The sequence below is a fragment of the Sceloporus occidentalis genome, unplaced genomic scaffold (assembly GCF_023333645.1).
Source record: "Sceloporus occidentalis isolate IW3139 unplaced genomic scaffold, rSceOcc1.0.p SCAF_139, whole genome shotgun sequence".
NCBI classification, from domain to species: Eukaryota; Metazoa; Chordata; class Lepidosauria; order Squamata; family Phrynosomatidae; genus Sceloporus; species Sceloporus occidentalis.
The window spans coordinates 1,744,482-1,761,785 of NW_028317119.1; the positions used below are offsets into that span (position 1 = coordinate 1,744,482).

The 17,304-nt window shown below is 39.7% G+C and overlaps 1 protein-coding gene across 10 annotated transcripts in view; it reads left to right on the plus strand.

Moving 5' to 3' along the window:
* Positions 1-590: 590 nt before the first annotated feature.
* The window catches only part of LOC149281106 (plasma membrane calcium-transporting ATPase 2-like), a 71,380-nt gene continuing 54,666 nt past the window's right edge, over positions 591-17,304 (plus strand). For all 10 annotated transcript variants that reach the window (XM_089499748.1, XM_089499750.1, XM_089499749.1 and 7 more), the window contains exon 1: positions 591-789. In XM_089499748.1, the coding sequence (XP_089355874.1) occupies positions 591-789 (199 nt within the window). The remainder of the gene's footprint in view (positions 790-17,304) is intronic.

Here is a 17,304-nt window from a genome sequence, read left to right on the forward strand (position 1 = left end):
ATCGAAGCTGGAGACTGCGCTTCTACTGGCTGCTGTATCTTGCATAAAACTGTAACATTTTCCAGCCAGATTCAGCCATGTACACAAGTCTTACCTAATATGCATTTTGAAATCTGTACTTGTTAAAGTGTATTCTTTGAAAAGCTATAGGACAGACAATGGCTCCTAGTTATAGGTAGATTCCTGCATTGATTGCTTTCACGATATTTCTTTTCTTGCTCCACTTCTCTTCATCACCTTCTCTCTTCGTGTCTCTTTACGAAGGTGCAGAGGAGGGGAAAAGCATGCACTTGCTAACACCACAGTTCAGCACCATGGGAAGCAATGAATGGAAAGAAGCGGTTTTGCAGCCTTGAAAGCAGCTGAGCACCCTCTGGACCGTTACCTGGCTTGGGACCCATTGCTCTTCCAAGGAATTTCTTCTGCTTGGTTTATCAGAAGCAAAGCGGATTGCTCCACTTTAAACAGCTCTGCCAATTCTCCCACATTCAAGTGCTAGAATTTTACATTTCTTTCTTTGAAGGTTCTTATTTTTTTTTTCTTTTGCTCACTTGGGATCCCTTGTCCCTATAAGAACAAAACAAGTAACCATGGGTGACATGAGTAATAGTGATTTTTATTCCAAGAACCAAAGAAATGAAGTCAACTATGCAGCCGAGTTTGGGTGTACTCTCATGGAGCTGCGCTCCCTCATGGAGCTGCGAGGGCCCGAGGCAGTGGTTAAGATTAAAGAATGCTATGGGGACACCGAAGGCATATGCCGACATTTAAAGACATCGCCTACTGAAGGTAAGTGCTTGTATACATACGTGTCTAGATGAATTTAACAAATATCATTGAATATGTAATCAATGAAAATGAACAATATCTTTCTAAGTACTAAATATGTTATTCATGTCGGTGCAGTTAAAAGTAATGTTTGAATGTGTATAATGAAAGCTGTGTTCAGTAGAGCAAGTCTAGTCCTTTTTTAACTGTTCCTTGTATTAAATGTGATTATTAATAGAGACTAAAGACCTCTCAAAAGATTTCTGAATAAGACTAAAAAGAGTTGCTTATCTGAATTGAAAATACCAAATAAATATTGTTCTTGAAGGATCTTTAATGTGACAAGTGTACCATCGAATGCTTTTAGTAACAGTGCACAGTTAAATAACACAACATTGGACCATATAACTTAATAAAGTGTAATCAAATGTAACCCATAATTTAAACGACACAATGTGAATGGAAATGGAGTGGGCTGTCCTTTAATTACAAACTCTACAAATTAAGGCGTATATTTTTCACATTATAAAACTAAAATAATGACTTATTTTCCCTACTTTTTTGGCATGCAATTAGTTTGTATTGACGCAAATAAAGAATATACAAATTAAGGCATTAATAAATATTTAAAAATATTTTGCATGCAATAGTTGCATTGTCCATGTCATAATTATGATCCATAAATTTACCAGTGTTGAGATCAACATCACTTGTCTATATTTCATCAAAAACTCATTAGTACCTTTATGGTAGGAACAGGATGTTCAGGGATGCACTTTGTTTTTACACCGTAAAACATTTATCCCTGGTACCTATCTCAAGATCTCCAATGACATTCTGCTGTCTAATGGGATACCTTAAGATAATAAATTCATACATTCATTTGGAATCCAACCTTTAGGACTGTTAAGACCACCACTCAGTGTTATGAACTGTCAAGTGCTCAGTCGCTTAGCACATTTATGACTAGAGGCTCCTGTACTCTTTCAGTACCAAATTGCGTACCCTCTTGGTGCAAGGAGGACATGCATATAAATCACTAGCGATAACCTGAATATAATCAATATAGTATGATTCTATGTAATATTAGCATTAAAAAAAACAAAAACCTTGTAGAAGTCAATTTCTACTTTAGTTTAAAGCATCAATTTAATCCTTCTACTGTTTTTTTTTGTATGTGTTTATAAAAGTGGTTGAAAGAACTAAGGCAAAATCCTCTATATTTACTAAACAAATGAAACCGGTAATATAGGTAGATGTGTCATTGAAAATGTCTTGAGATATTCTGGTTAGTGTTTTTTAGTTTGTGTTAGTATATATGTCCTATATGTAGGAAGACCGCGAGTTTCCTCACAATCCAATCTTTTAAACTAAACAGCCAAGATGTGTTTTGTTGGCATATTTACACTTTCCAATTAGTTAATAACTAGAGGGATGACAAAATACTTGAAATTTACGTCAAATATGTGAAGTCCGTGACGGACAACACTTTCATTTGCTTTTTGTTTTATTTACAGTCTATTTTGTAAATGAAAATTGCTACTTCAGACTTTCTTTTACTTTGTTAGTCCTGAAAGCAAATAATGCAAATATACTTGGCTAAATGCCAGGGAAAATACCGATGAGGATCATCATTTTGACACAGCATTTCTAGGAGACACTTTGCTTTATATAGGAGTCACAAAACATGAAAATCCCCCACTTGAAATTGTATGACCAAATACAAAGGTATAGCCTCAAGCCTCAGCCTTTGCTCTTTTAAGGTTAACCCTATACGTGCCCTTGTCACATTGTTAGGCATCCATATTCTGTACTGACACACACACAATCCTTATCATTTCCTCCTGTTCTTTTCAGCATCTTTATTTCTATTCAGTTATGTCCTCCATCCTGTTATCCTCTTTATTCTGTTTGGATCTCCAAATAATACAGAACAAAACCTCATGATTAAATGTATTTTTATTACATTAGACAGTGTAGTACTATAATGTTGCAGATGTCTTCTTTGGTTCAGATGTTCATAGAGCCAACTGGAGATCTATCTCTGCATGTAATAGTACATCTTAAAGAACAGATATTTTTTCCAGGCCAAAAAGAGAGACTGTAATAAGCCATGGTTTTCCAGCTAGCTGGTAATGAACCCTTCTTATACTGAAAAGATGTATTTTTAAGTATGTGGTGCAACGGAAGGGGGGTGCTTTTTATTTAGGTGAGATGAGGAACCACAGACATTATCAGAGAAAGGTTAAACACCAATTACGGTACAAAATTAAGAAGGTGGCTTTAAAGCCGACTGTGGACTGCAGTACAACACTATACATAAAGATCTGAGCAGGATCAATGGTTGTAGGTCTCAGGCAGGTTAATTAACTAAATACCACATGCATGTTAGTTGGCAGAAAATGGAAATTTGCAGCAGCAACTCGCAGGCATAGGACTAATGTCCAGCTCACAGATTCATTAATGTCTACTCACACGCGCACTTGCTCAAATACTTTTAACAGCAGGAGACTAGACGTAATCCAAGTTGATATAAAGTAAGAAACAGGATTGCTTAACGTTGCAAATACCATGAGGACATGAAGTGGCTTGAGTCAGTAACCTCAGCACCTCTTTATTTTCCTTAAATATATGTACAGTGTAGAGATGTCCAATTGGGCCAAAAATAATTTAGACGAGAAGAGAAGGGAAAAGATGGAAGGAGAAGATGCGGAAGCGGTAGGCAGAAGCAGAAGTGGTCAGAAGAAAACGTAGGGAAACATTTAGAGAGCCTGAGAGAGAGAGTAAATGAGAGAGAGTGAGGGTGTAAATGTGAGTGAATGTGGGCCCAGGTATGAAAATTCAGAGCTAATTCAGAGCTTTTTCCTTTGTGGGGAGGTCTGGCCTCTTTTTGGTGGCTACCTACAAATCCGAATGCAAAGTCTAGTAGAGTGGAGTATTCCTGTAATATTATTCCATATTATAGTGCTCAGAAGTTTCCCAAATAGTGGCTTGTGATACAAATGTAGCACATCTCCAATTTTTCCTATTTTTATAGCTTTATATTAAATGTGACTTTTTTTCTGTTTCAATTTGGTCTATCACTATTGATAGGAGCTTGACAAATTTGTTTCTTAAACGGGGATGTACTATCCACAAACTTTGTTTCCCCAGACTCTGAGACCAGTAGGGTGAGGAATTTGGCTTTGTTGCTCTGGCAAGACTGCCCTTGTTCAAATTCATTTACATTCATAAATTCTCAAGCTTCATCAAGGTTACGGTGTTGAGTTGTAATTAAATTAATCGACTATGAACAGGTGCAGATTGTTTGATTACAGTGGGACAGGCTGTGGAGCCAAATACATTGGCAATCTACGCAAGCAGTAACATTATCTTTGGGGTGACAGACCAAACATAGAGTAGAAGTGTGGGTATTGGCTGGAAACGACAAAAGGGCACCTGTGTTTCAACAACATATATATTCAAATAAATCTTTGTTCTGTTAGTGTAAAATGTCTGAATCCAAATGTAACTCAACTCTGAAGTTAAACATATACTCTGGCCATCATATATACTTTACTGTTGTTTATTTAAATTTTCATCTGGTTCCACTTGCAAATGGATGGAGGGATTCCAGCAGAATGTAGGAAATGTGCACTATACTCTCTGCCATCCAGCTTCAGCACTGACTCATGCAAGAGTTCCAGAAGATCTAACAAGACGTGCATACACCAAAAATGCTCAACTTCGAAGGGGGTACTTTCCTGCTGCTGATTGGTTGGTTCATGCAGCCACTAGTGGCACTAATATGGCACCAAGGGGTGGCAGCAGCTTTCCTTTACGAAAGCTAATTGATTTCTTACAGGTGTAAGAGTGCATATTAAAGTAGTTAAAATGTATGCATCCTTTGTTGGTGGCCCTGGAGTGTCCCTTCTGATTTAAACAAAGTTCTTAAAAAGCTCCATCTATATCTCTCCTCTTAAATGTAACACTTACATTATCTAGAAATAATTGTTTACTCATATCAATCTTTATCATTATTCATTAAAATTAAAATCCCTCAAATATTATTGTGAAGCCTGTTGCTAGAAAAGGATTACTTTAAGGGGCAATTTTATGTTCCTGACACCCCTATTAAAGAAGAACAAATATTGAAAGTACTCTTTTGCAAAAGCAATACCACAAACATTTTAAGGGACCATGCAGCTATCATATACATTAAAGTGCTTTAAATGTGTAAAGTTCCATCCCTGAGCTGGATTATAGAAGGGCGTAGCATAGGTGATGATACCGGTTAGGTCTAAACGTGCTACTTTTTTAGATTGGTAATACAATATGACTCTCTCAACCGTAAATGCAAATACTCAGTTCTTCTGTCTCAGCATTCTCAAGAATCTATTTTAATGATGTGAGCGGTAAACCCTTAAATTCTAGATCAAAGAGTTTTAAACATCAGTATTCTGATAAGCAATGAACTCTGTGTTCTTTATTTCACTCTTAAATACGATTGAAGTCAATAAGGTATTAGTTTCACATACAAGTGACAAAAAAGCACTGAAAGTTATATTTCCATTATGCTATCAGAAATATAATTAGAAGGACAACTTCCATTATGATGACAGCAAATTAAATTGATGGTAGTTCTGTTCAATCTATTTTCTATGGTGCAAATATTTAGTGATTCTATTGGCTTGTAACTCGCTATCCACATGATGTCACAGCATTTCAGTATTTCGCCCTGTACTGTAGCCATTTAGAACTAATTTCTGGTGAGTGTCATTCTTAAGTGAAGTGTGTATGAAACTAGACATTAATTTGGTTTGTATAAAATTGACATTAATTCTTTCATTATAAAATAATGTGGTTTAGTTTTTTATTGGGTTTTTTCTACTTTCAATCTTGCCTTGCAAGACAAAGTGCTACAACAGTGCTGGCACTCCTAGAGGAGTTAATGAAATTAATAGAGACACTAGTTATCTAGAAGAACTGATAATTTCATTAAATTTACAATTTTAGGCAGGAAAATAATATTCTGTATAATGAAGCAATATACTAACCCACTTTTATCAAGCCAGGCAAAGTCAGGCTTTGGGCTCAAGCCAGCTCTCCCAGCTGTCTGTTGACTCGCCTGTTATATATTGGTTGGCTAATTCTAAGAAGGAAAAAAGACAAATATCCCAATGAGAGAACATAATCTAAGTTAAAACGACAGTATGCCTGCACTTATTTTACCTTCCCTTTATTTTAACTTTAAATGATCTCACTTTATTTCATACAACATAATTAGCTCACCATGCAGCATTGGAGGAATACAATCATGTAACAAGTACAGCTCAAACTTAAGTCAATAAAATTGTTACTGCTTATGAATCAAAGATACACTATATGGACAAAAGTATTGGGACCTCTTAACCCCTTAATGACAAAGCCCGTACATGTACGGGCTCAAAATGCATTGTTTTCAATGGGTTTAGGGACCGCCCATTGTCCTTAAGGGGTTAATTATTGAATTCAGGTACTTCAATTAGACCTATCGCCACAGGTATATAAAATCCAGCACCTAGCCATGCAGTCTGCATTTCCAAGCATTTTTGTGAAAAAAATATGGGTCGTTCTGAAGGGCTCAGTGAATTCTAGCGTGGTACTGTGATAGGATGCCACCTTTACAATAATTTAGGCCATGAAAGATATTGCCTGCTGGATATTGCATGGTCAACTGTAATTGATATCATTGGAAAGTGCAAGCGTTTAGGAACAGCAGGAACTCGAAGCGGAAGACCACGTAATGTCACAGCGCTCTGCTGATTCCATAGCTGAAGAGGTATAAACTTTCACTTCCAAAAACTGTATGGCAGGAGCTTCATGGAATGGGTTTCCATGGCCGAGCAGCTACAAGCCTCACATCAATAAGTACAGTGTCAAGCATTGGTTCAAGTGGTCTAAAGCACACTGCCACTGGACTCTGTTCTGTGGAGTGACAAATTACGCTTCTCTGTTTGGCAGTCTGATGGGTGAGTTTGGGTTTGGCGGATGCTGGGAGAACGTTACATTGTGTCAACTGTAAAGTTTGGTGGAGGTGGGATAATGTTATGGGGCTGTTTTTCAGTGTTTTCCAGTGTTTCAGTTCTTAATGCTTCAGCATACCAAGACATCTTGGATAATGCTATACTCAGTAGCGTACCTAGTGGGGGGCGGCGGTCCGCACCGGGTGCCGCTCATCATGGGGGTGCCAACTTGCCGGCACCGGGCACCCCTCCTGAGACGGACAGTAATGTCCGCTGCTGGAGGAGCAGGCTCAGTTGGGGAGATCAATGATCTCCCTTTAACCAGCTTCAAATCACTCAAGGGAGCCGGAGGTCTGATAAAGACCTCCGATACCGCTCCCTTGCGACGTGCGTGGCAACTGCTGCTGTGCGCCGGGGTTTGTTGTCAGATCCCGGCGCACAACACTGAAGCCGCGCCCACCGCCGTCTGTGCCCTCTGAACCGAAAGAAGACGGTAGAAAACAAAAGAAGAGCGAAGAAGAGGAAAAGGAGCTGACTGCTAAAAGGAGAAAAGAAACAGAGGAAAGGTAGGAAAGCATTCAGTTAAAGTGAGAAGTGAGGGGGGTAGACAGTGAGACGGGGGGTAGAAAGTACCGTATTTGCTCGATTATAAGACGACCCCCCCAAAATCTGAATATTAACTTAGGAAAAAAAGAAAAAGCCTGAATATAAGACAACCCTAAAGGAAAAAAGTTTTACCAGTAAATGTTAATTCATGTAAACTATTTTTTTAAATAAAAGCTATGATTGAGAAAAATATTTTTTTTGTTTTTATTTCCTTGTATTTTCCAACAATATGGCACTGTGGCCCATGATATGCCTTTTAACCCCCTATGTGCCACTCTGCCTCCAGAAATGCCTTATACCCCTATATCCCAATCTGGCATTTAGGGGGTTAAAATGCATATTATGGGGCAGAGTGGCATATAGGGAGGTATAAGGCATTCCAGGAGGCAGAGTGGCATTAAGGGAGTTAAAAGGCATTGTATAGAGCACTCTGCCTCCAGAAATGCCTTATACCCCTATATGCCACTCTGGCATTTAGGGGGTTAAAAGGCATATTATGGGACAGAGTGGCATATAGGGAGGTATAAGGCATTTCAGGAGGCAGAGTGCTCTATTAAATGCCCCCTTAACGCCACTCTGCCTCCTGAAATGCCTTATACCTCCCTATATGCCACTCTGCCCCATAATATGCCATTTAACCCCCTAAGTGCCAGAGTGGCATATAGGGGTATAAGGCATTCCAGAAATGCCCTATGCCCCCATTTAACGCACACACGCGCACACACACACACACACACACACACACACACACACCGGTGCTTCCAATTTCCTGCTGTATTGCCGGGGCAGCGGGTTGACGTCTCCTTCCGCTGCAGCCGGAAGGAGGTGGAGTTGGCAGCGGGGGTTTGTCTACGTCCGTCGCGCATACCTTCCCCCGTTGTCAGAGATCAGAGTTCCACGCACCGGTGCGGGGAACTCTGATCTCTGACAGTCGGGGAAGGTATCCGCGACGGACGCAGACAACCCCCGCTGCTAGCCACACCTCCTTCCGGCTGCAGCGGACGTTGTCTACGCAGATTGCGTTGACGTCAACCCGCTGCCCCAGCAATACAGCAGGTAAGTGTGTGTGTGTGTGGGGGGGGGGGGAGACAGGAGGATCCAGGTCCCCTGCAGCGGTGCGGGGGATCTGGATCTTAGTCTCATAATCAGACCTCTATTTGAGGTCTGATTAGAAGACGACCCCGATTAGAAGACGAGGGGTATTTTTCAGAGCATTTGCTCTGAAAAAAACCTTGTCTTATAATCGAGAAAATACGGTATATTGGAATAAATAAACAGTGAGAATGAGTGAAAGAATAAATGAATGTGTGAATGCATTGTGAGAATGAGTGAGAGAATGGATGAATTGTCTGAATGAGGGATATAATTAATGAGTTTGTGAGAATGCATTAATGTTAGCAATCATACTCCTATCATGCCAAGTCAGCTAGTACATGCTGGAATCTGGGTATGCCTGGGCATGATAGGAGTGTGATTGCTGTTAACAATCATATATATATTAATATTGTTATTTAATTTTTTTGTCCTATTTTGGTGTTTTACTTACCTTTTAAATAAAAGTGTGAGATTATTTTTTTTATGGTGAGGAGTCATATTCCGTTTCGGACAGGTAAATGCTGCATTTTCAGTTTCAGTCAAGAATTCGTTGTGGTGCATCCCTACTACTAAGCCAGGTAGTGAAGTGGTAGGCCTACACCACATCAATGTTTGGCTTAGTATATAGTGATAGGAGTTATGCTGCACGATTGTTAATGTCTGGCTCAATGTATAGTGATAGGGATTACGCTGTAGCACCGTCAATGTCTGCCTCTGTATATAGTGATAGGTGTTATGCTGTACCACCCTCATTGTCTGCCTCAGTATATAGTGGTAGGTGTTATGCTGTACAACCGTCAATGTCTGCCTCAGTATATAGTGATAGGTGTTATGCTGTACCACCGTCAATGTCTGCCTCAGTATATAGTGATAGGTGTTATGCTGTACCACCGTCAATGTCTGCCTCAGTATATAATGATAACAGTAATGCTGAACCACCTTCAGTGTCTGCGCCCGTATAAATATAGAAGCTATGCAGTTTTAAAGTGTGTGTGGGTGTGGGGGGGGTGCCACATACAGGATCCGCCCCAGGTGCCAAATACTCTAGGTACGCCCCTGGCTATACTTCCAACTTTATGGGAACAGTTCGGGGAAGGCCCTTTTCTATTCCAGCAAGCCAGCAAGGTCCATAAAGACGTGGTTGGATGGGTTTTGTGTGGAAGAACTTGGCTGGCCCACACAGAGCCCTGACCGCAACCCATTTGAACACCTTTGGGATACACTGGAAAGAAGATTGCGAGCCAGGCCTTGTTGTCCAACATCAGTGCCTGACCTCACAAATGCTCTACTAGATGAATGGGCAAAAATTCCCACAGAAACAGTCCAGAATGTTGTGGAAAGCCTTCCCAGAACAGTAGCTGCAATGGGGTGACCAGCTACATATTATTGTCTATGTATTTAGAATGCAATGTCATAAGTCCTTGTTGGTGTAATGGTCAAGTGTCCCAATACTTTTGTCAGTATAATGTATTATCAATATATCTTTTCATAAGATAATGTACAATACAAAATAACAAATCCATTTAAACAATACCCAATTAACATCATTTTGAATACAATTTTAAAATAATAGTAATTAAACAGCAATAATACGGACAGCAAAATTAATACCATCTTATGAGGATATTTGCTCTTAACAAATGTTTGTCATCACCACTGCCTTGTTTCATATGGTGATAGGGTATTGTCCAGTAGATCAGTGAACCAAAAGGTATTTAGATTCAGTGCTTCTGTCTAAGCCCAACGACTCTACTTAAAGAGAGACGAGAAGTCTTGGCTGTACACCAAATAAGCTGACCTACTCATCATTTTCTAGCAATCCACAGCTTTTTCTTCATATTTTTAGGATTGTATCTACTAGTCTATCAACTATTTTTAAAGGGAATGATACATCTAGTTTGCAATCTATTTTTTTTGTTGATGTGTATTTTATGTATTCTCAATGCATCAGTAAAACAGATGAAAATCCTGCAACAGCAGAAATAAGTCATAAAAAATAATTTTCCGCACAGAAACATAGTTTGTTGGCAGATAAAAGAACATTTTGCCCATCTACTCTTCCCATTTTTCCTACATGTTGTCCAAATTTAATTGGCCTTGTTTTTCTATCAGTATACGTTCAGCCTTATACTTATCCCATGCATGCTTAAAATCCCATGCATGCTCCTTAACTGTACTAAGGTCTCGTGCATCTGCAGGAGAAGTAAGAAGTTACAGTGTGAAGTAAGAAGGATGAGCAAAGATTGGTAGTATAGCATCAAGCAAGCACACTTTGCTCTGCTTCCTTTCTGTTGCACTAACTATTTTTACCCATTTAACGTGCCATGGTTTCTCCTCCGTAGCAATCACCTTATGTGGGTTATGATCCAAGCCCGTTTTTATAACCTTATTTTGTCCATATGCTTTGAGCTTGTAGTGTTAATCTGCCTACATATATATATCAGGGTGATTTGTAAAATTACACGTGAGATCTTGGAAGCTTAGCAGAACAAAATGAGGTAATACAAAAATAGTCATCCTCTGGGTATGATAAACCGTTTGCAAAGCAGAAGCTGATGTTACAGAAGTCCTTTTCAGAAATTACCATTCTTATATATGTGTGGCCGTAATCTTGATACCTGTACCAGGAAACAAAATAAATAGCTTGACAAAGAGGATGATGCATAGAAAATACTGAACCACCATTTTTATTATAGCAAAGCATCTCTCCTAGAAAAACCAGATCATGTTCTTAACATCTATTCCTCATTCCTAAACACCACACAGATGTCTAAATCCCTACCCAAAACCAAAGGCATTCTATTAAAATTTCAGTTGTCTATCCATTGTCAATAACAGTACAGCCTTAATTTTTTTTAGAATGCTCAGAATGTATTATAATAAGATCTTTGGAAAGCAAAAAAAATACATATAAACACATGCTCATCTGGGTATTACAGTTTGGAAATGTGTAGGTCAGAGAAAGCCTTTTCTTCTTTTGATTTTTAATTAAAAAGACACACATTAAAGAGACACACGCAATATTGTGTTATTCATTAGAACCTTTATAAAGTCTGTTGAAATAAACATCTTTGTGTAAACATTAATGTTATGTGCTGGGAACAAAATAACTGATAAAATGCCATCTTATCTGTGCTTTGTGAAGATTACATAATCACGCTTGCAGCTCTAGTACAAAACCTCTTTTTACTAAATTTGTTTTGCTTATGCTCAACTAGGAGAATTATGGGGCACAGTTATTGCTCTGTTTCAGAGGCATATGTGCAATTTTATAGGTCTTACACAAAATAGTTAGCTGGTCGCTTGTATGTCATCAAATGTTTGCTAGATTTTGTTGTTGGAAATTTGCTAGAAAGGTCTCTTTGTGTTTTGGGGAAATGTGTGCAAGGTATTTGTGTGCAAATGAGGAAACAAGTCTGTGTTGGGTTGAGAATAATTAATGAGGAACATAGCAGACCATCTGCATATTCAGCTAATAACATATCGGATAATAAAATTCCTTTATATGAGATGCATCATATGCGCCACAGGATATTAACATCATCCAACCTGTTTATTACATTGAATTTGTTTGACAGAGGGTTTAATACTGTAGAGAAGCGTGAGTGAGACATAGGAAAAATCCTTTAAAGATTTTCGCTTGCATAGTCCTCCTTCATAAAATTCTGCTATCCCAGTATTACCTAAAAAAAAGACTACTTTAGAAAACACAGAATAGTTTTCCATTGCCGTCGCTACTGTCTAACACAGTCCCAAACCCTAATATGATAGAAAGAGTGTTAAAAGAACTAGCCAGGAAGAAGAAAGAAGGTCTAATAATTAGCCTCCCAAGTGTGCTTATAATGGGCACTCACTGCCTTGTAGTAATGCGTCGGATGTTCCTGGGGCTGACTGTCCAGAGCCCCGTCTCCTGCCCCTTATAGGAAACAAGAATAAGAATAAGACATTGTCTTGTTTCATATGAATTAAGTTTATATTTTACTGCAGTGGTAAAGCATATCCTTTAATATTTATTTTAAAGCTTTGGTGGGAAGAAATGAGGCAAACGATGGGTGGAAAAGAGATCCAGGGATAAAGAGAATACTAGCGATTTCTGTGAATACCCAATTTGCTAATAAAACACAATTGAAACATGATGTGCAAATTTAAGCATTAGATAAATTGGTCTCAGGTGCCTTCCATTTCATTAGCAACAAAGTGTAAGGTAAGGTAGTTGGTAAGCTTGTCCCATGATGTCTGTTTCATTTCCACCGTGAGCTCATTTTAAAGGATGAATTATGGATGCTCCTGTCCGCCAGGCCAGACATGGTTGCTAACAGATATGTGCTTTTTCTTGGCTTTGAAAGAAGATGCCCAACAACAGGAGGATTTTAATAAATGCACCATTGTGTCTGGGGGTTACTGTGGAAAACTCCATCGAGCCTAACACAAACAGGACATCAATAAGAAATGCTTAACTGGCTCAAAAGACATGTGATCCAGAAATGCAGTCTTTGACCTTTAGTGAATGTTGACATGATGAAGAATACTAGCCATACAAAGACTCAGTGAGGTTTTTTGATCACTCTGTCTAATGTGGATGTAATGTTTAGAATGCAACAAAAAAAGAATAGTTTCCCTGTGACCCCAGTTTGGACAAACCATCTTCTCAGTTATAATGGAAATTAAAATTGGGATTTCATTGTTTTACAAAAGGTCCCTTATGATAAATGATGTCCTTTTGCCAATGATGCAATAGGGTAGAAATTATAGGTGGAACAAGCCAAGTGGCATTTCTTTAAAGTAATTTACAAGAATGGTTGAAAGTCTAGCAGCTGCAGTTCAATGCTAATTGACGTAAACGTCTTAAATCAGAGAGACTTAGAAGTAATTATTCCTGAGGATGTAAAGGTAAGCAGGCGATGCAATAGAGCTTTGGCAAAAGCAAGCAGGATGTTGGGTTGTATAGCCAGAGGCATTAGTAGAAGAAGAAGGAGGTGGTTCTGCCGCTTTACAGATCTATCTAAAGCAGGCATGTCCAAACTTTTTTCGAAGAGTGCCAGATTTGATGAAGTGAACATGTGCGAGGCCCGACCATTTTGCCTGACATTTTTTGAACCATTAAAATTAAATGCAAATTAACTATTTTATGCAAAGTTTATTGAAAACGGCATACTTTTCATTTTGTGACTTGGATGACAAATCTAAACAGGTGTTAAATCACTCTGCCTTTAATATCAAAAAACAGGAAGCTGAAATATGTCAGGAACATTGTAAAGTACATTACACAAAGTAATAAAGCTTGTCTGTCAACTTTTAAGTTCAAAAAATGTGAACAGGAACATAACACCAAGTATACAGGTTTATAAAGGGTGGAACTCCACCCCCTACCTGCTGCAATCAGTCTCTGCTGGTGTCCAGGGCTCAGTCTGGAAACCTGAACAACCGCGGAGACCAAGAACAACCATGTCTGTCTCCACGGCAACCACAGACGCCAGGGAGGCGGTCTGCTGAGTGTGGGGGCCGGTCTTCCTCCTGGTTCGTCTCCCCGGCGTCTGTGGCCGCCAGGGAGACGATCCGTGGGTTGCAGGGAACGGTCCCCTATTAGACACGTCTCCACGGCGTCTTCGATCGTGACGTGATACAGAGTGCCGGGATCGCCCCCTCGCTTGAGCCGTCTCCCCGGTATCCTTGATTGCCGGGGAGACGGGACGCCGAGTGTGGGAGCCGGCTCTCCTGCTGACATATCTCGGGACAGGGGCGGGACCTCCAGTGGTGGGCAGCCGCGCGATGCGTGACACCCTCCCCTACAATTTCTTCATCAGATGCCCTTGTGGCTGTGTGTGCCGGCGCAGGGAGAACGAAAAGCCCAAATCTCGTGATCTCGGACGTCGCAAGATTTGGGCTTTTCCTTCTCCCTGCGCCGGCTGATGACGCCAAGTCCTGTGTCGAGAGATCCCAGGAGTTCTGAGTAGAGCTCGGGGACTCACTGGGGGGCCGTAAGTTCCATATTTGGGCAACTGAGCTGTGGGGCCGTATCAGTCCGGAACGTGGGCCGCAATTGGCCCGCGGGCCGGACTTTGGACATGCCTGATCTAAAGTATTTTGTACAGTTCTGGAGACCACATCTCCAGAAGCATATGGACATTCAGATGATTCCTATCAAAATGGTGAATGGGTTGCATAACTTGGAAGAAAGAAGAGAGGGGGAGATGTGAAACATTTGAAACATTGAATTGCTTAAAGGGATTTAACAAAGTACAGGAGGAAAGTTTATTTAAAAAGGGGGAGAAATCTTAGATGTGGACGTAATCTTAAACTAGAGGGTCAAAAGTTTAAGGAAGTTTACTTTACCAAGAGGGTGGTAGATAAACGGAATAGCGTCTCAGCAGAAGTGGCAGAGGCTAATGCAGTGAGGGTATTTAAACTAGATGGACCGAATGGTTCTTATCTGGCATCAAATTCTATATTTCCATTTTTCTAGAATTTAAGTAGTGCTCGTATTTGCAGAGAGAATTGATTTACACATCTGATGTCTTTAGGTTTGCCAAGCAAAGCACAAAGCAGGCTTTACATTTAATAGTAAGGGGCTGTTGGTAATATACTTGAATATCAACAGTTCTCATTCACTCAGACTCCTGGAGAAAAGCTCTTTAACATCACCTTAGAATTTAAAGATGTTCTTAAGTACCCCTGATAGTGGCAGATTTGTAAATAGACATTCCAGTGCACAATATAAAGGTGAGGTTGTTGCCATAGGAACCAATTAAATATATTTGCTGGCTGGATCATTTGGTTTGTTCCCAAGATAATCAGACCACTCTAATAAAGCTGAACCAGAATCACCTTTTACATATAACCCTCAGTTAATGTTTTTATACTTTCCCAGATGAGCACATATGGGTTAATCAATGTCTAGCTTTTATACTCGTGCTAATTAAATAGCCACTTGTGCTCATGGAGGGATCAACAGAGAACCCACCCTGGTATCCTATAGACTGTAAGCTCGTTTGAGCAGGGCCCTCCTCATCTGTTGTCTCTGTTAGTCATTTTGTTTTGTTACATACTACTTGTTATGTCCTGTCTACCCATTGTACAGCGCTACGGAATTTGATGGTGCTATATAAAACAATAAATTACGATAATAATACACAGCAAATTATTTATCTTCAGCGCTGCCTTAGGGTTGACCCCACTGTGGCCACTGTCCTTACTTCTGAGAGCTGGTATATGAAGTAATATCCCACTGCTCTGTCTATCGAAGACCCATAGTGCCAGGGAAAAGCGTGTTATTAAGCACAGTCCTCCATGGTGTAAACAAGCCGGTTGGATAGATCTTCTTTGTAACTGTCCTGCTGCACATTGGGGAACATGATCTCCCAATAAGCCAATCTGTCCCCATTTTGATGAAAAAAGAAGCTACTGGCCCCTAGGACCTTTTGGCCTTGACCAGAATATGCCTCTGTTGGTACTTCAGGAGAAGAGTTGGCAAATATTAGGATGATTAATAAAGTTGTTACATGCAAGACACAAAAACTTGCAATTCAGTGTTTCTTTTGGTTAAATACATAGAACCTTTATATTGTTTTTAGTTATTTCCAGTATAAAGCAGGAGGAAGATAAATCTCCTACAATTCAACATTCTTTTTCCATGAACGTTCAGCATTTCATCTCTGCTTGAAGAGCCAAAAAGAAATGCTCAAGAGAGATCATATTAAATGTACAAGGAGCTGTCCTCCCAAATTATCTACACATCACAACATCCTTTATAACAGGACAAGCGCAGGAAACTCTCAAGGCTCTGTTAATATATATTACCCAATTGCATTTTCTATTCACACCGGTGAGATCTAATTACCTGGATCAAGGTAGAATAGCCCAGTAGCTTATTACCACACATTTTAATTATCACTTTCTTTTCTCCAGCATCTCTGCTTTGCACTGTTAGCTTCTGCATATCATGCTTTTTTATACCTCTCCTCATAAGGACACAGAATGACACTCAAGGTAAAATAGTGATTTACAAGTTCAATTTGTGCTGAGAACCAGCAGATTCGAAGCAGAAGGATAGCAGAAAATCAGCAACTGTTTTTGGCTTTCCCAAATAGATTTCACTTAGAGGTCATTTATTTTTTTGACTTCTAATGCTAAACTAGTAAAATGTTATCAAGAAAAGGTACACTGAGTTCCATATAACACTAAACAGATGCTACATAAGCAGGCATTAACATTTTATGTTAGTTTGCTGCTTACACACGCTATTGTTTTTGCACATTTTGTGAACTGTAATACACCACCTATGTAGTAGTATTGACAACCTGAGTTCTTCTAGCTCTTATTGGGCTACAAATTACACCTCCCAACGGGCGGGCGGTCAAAGGGGCAAATGCATATGAATTTACTTCCACTCACTCTAATTCTTTCGCACTCTCATTCTTGTTCACTCTCTCTCATGCTCTCTAAATGTTTCCCAAGCTTTTCTGCCGACCACTTCTGCTTCTGTCGAGGACTTCTGCATTTTCCTCTTTATCTTTTACCTTCTCCCTTCTCTTCTATCTTCAATTTGTTATCTTTAATCTTCTATCTTTGTCCGCATCTCCGCAGACATAACCTGGCAGGAACTTCCACCAGAATGGCAAGCACCGTGGAAATTTCACCAGGGTTATGTCCACAGAGATGCAGACAAAGATAGAGGAGACATGAGAAGATAGAAGGTGAAGGAGAAGGTATGGAAGCAGAAGTCGACAGAGAAGGTTGGGAAACATTTAGAGAGGGTGAGAGAGAGCGGGTGTGAACGATAATAGGATTGTGAGAAAGTCTGAGCTTTTTGTCTGATTTGTCTGGCCACATTTTTCGAGGCTTCTTACAAATC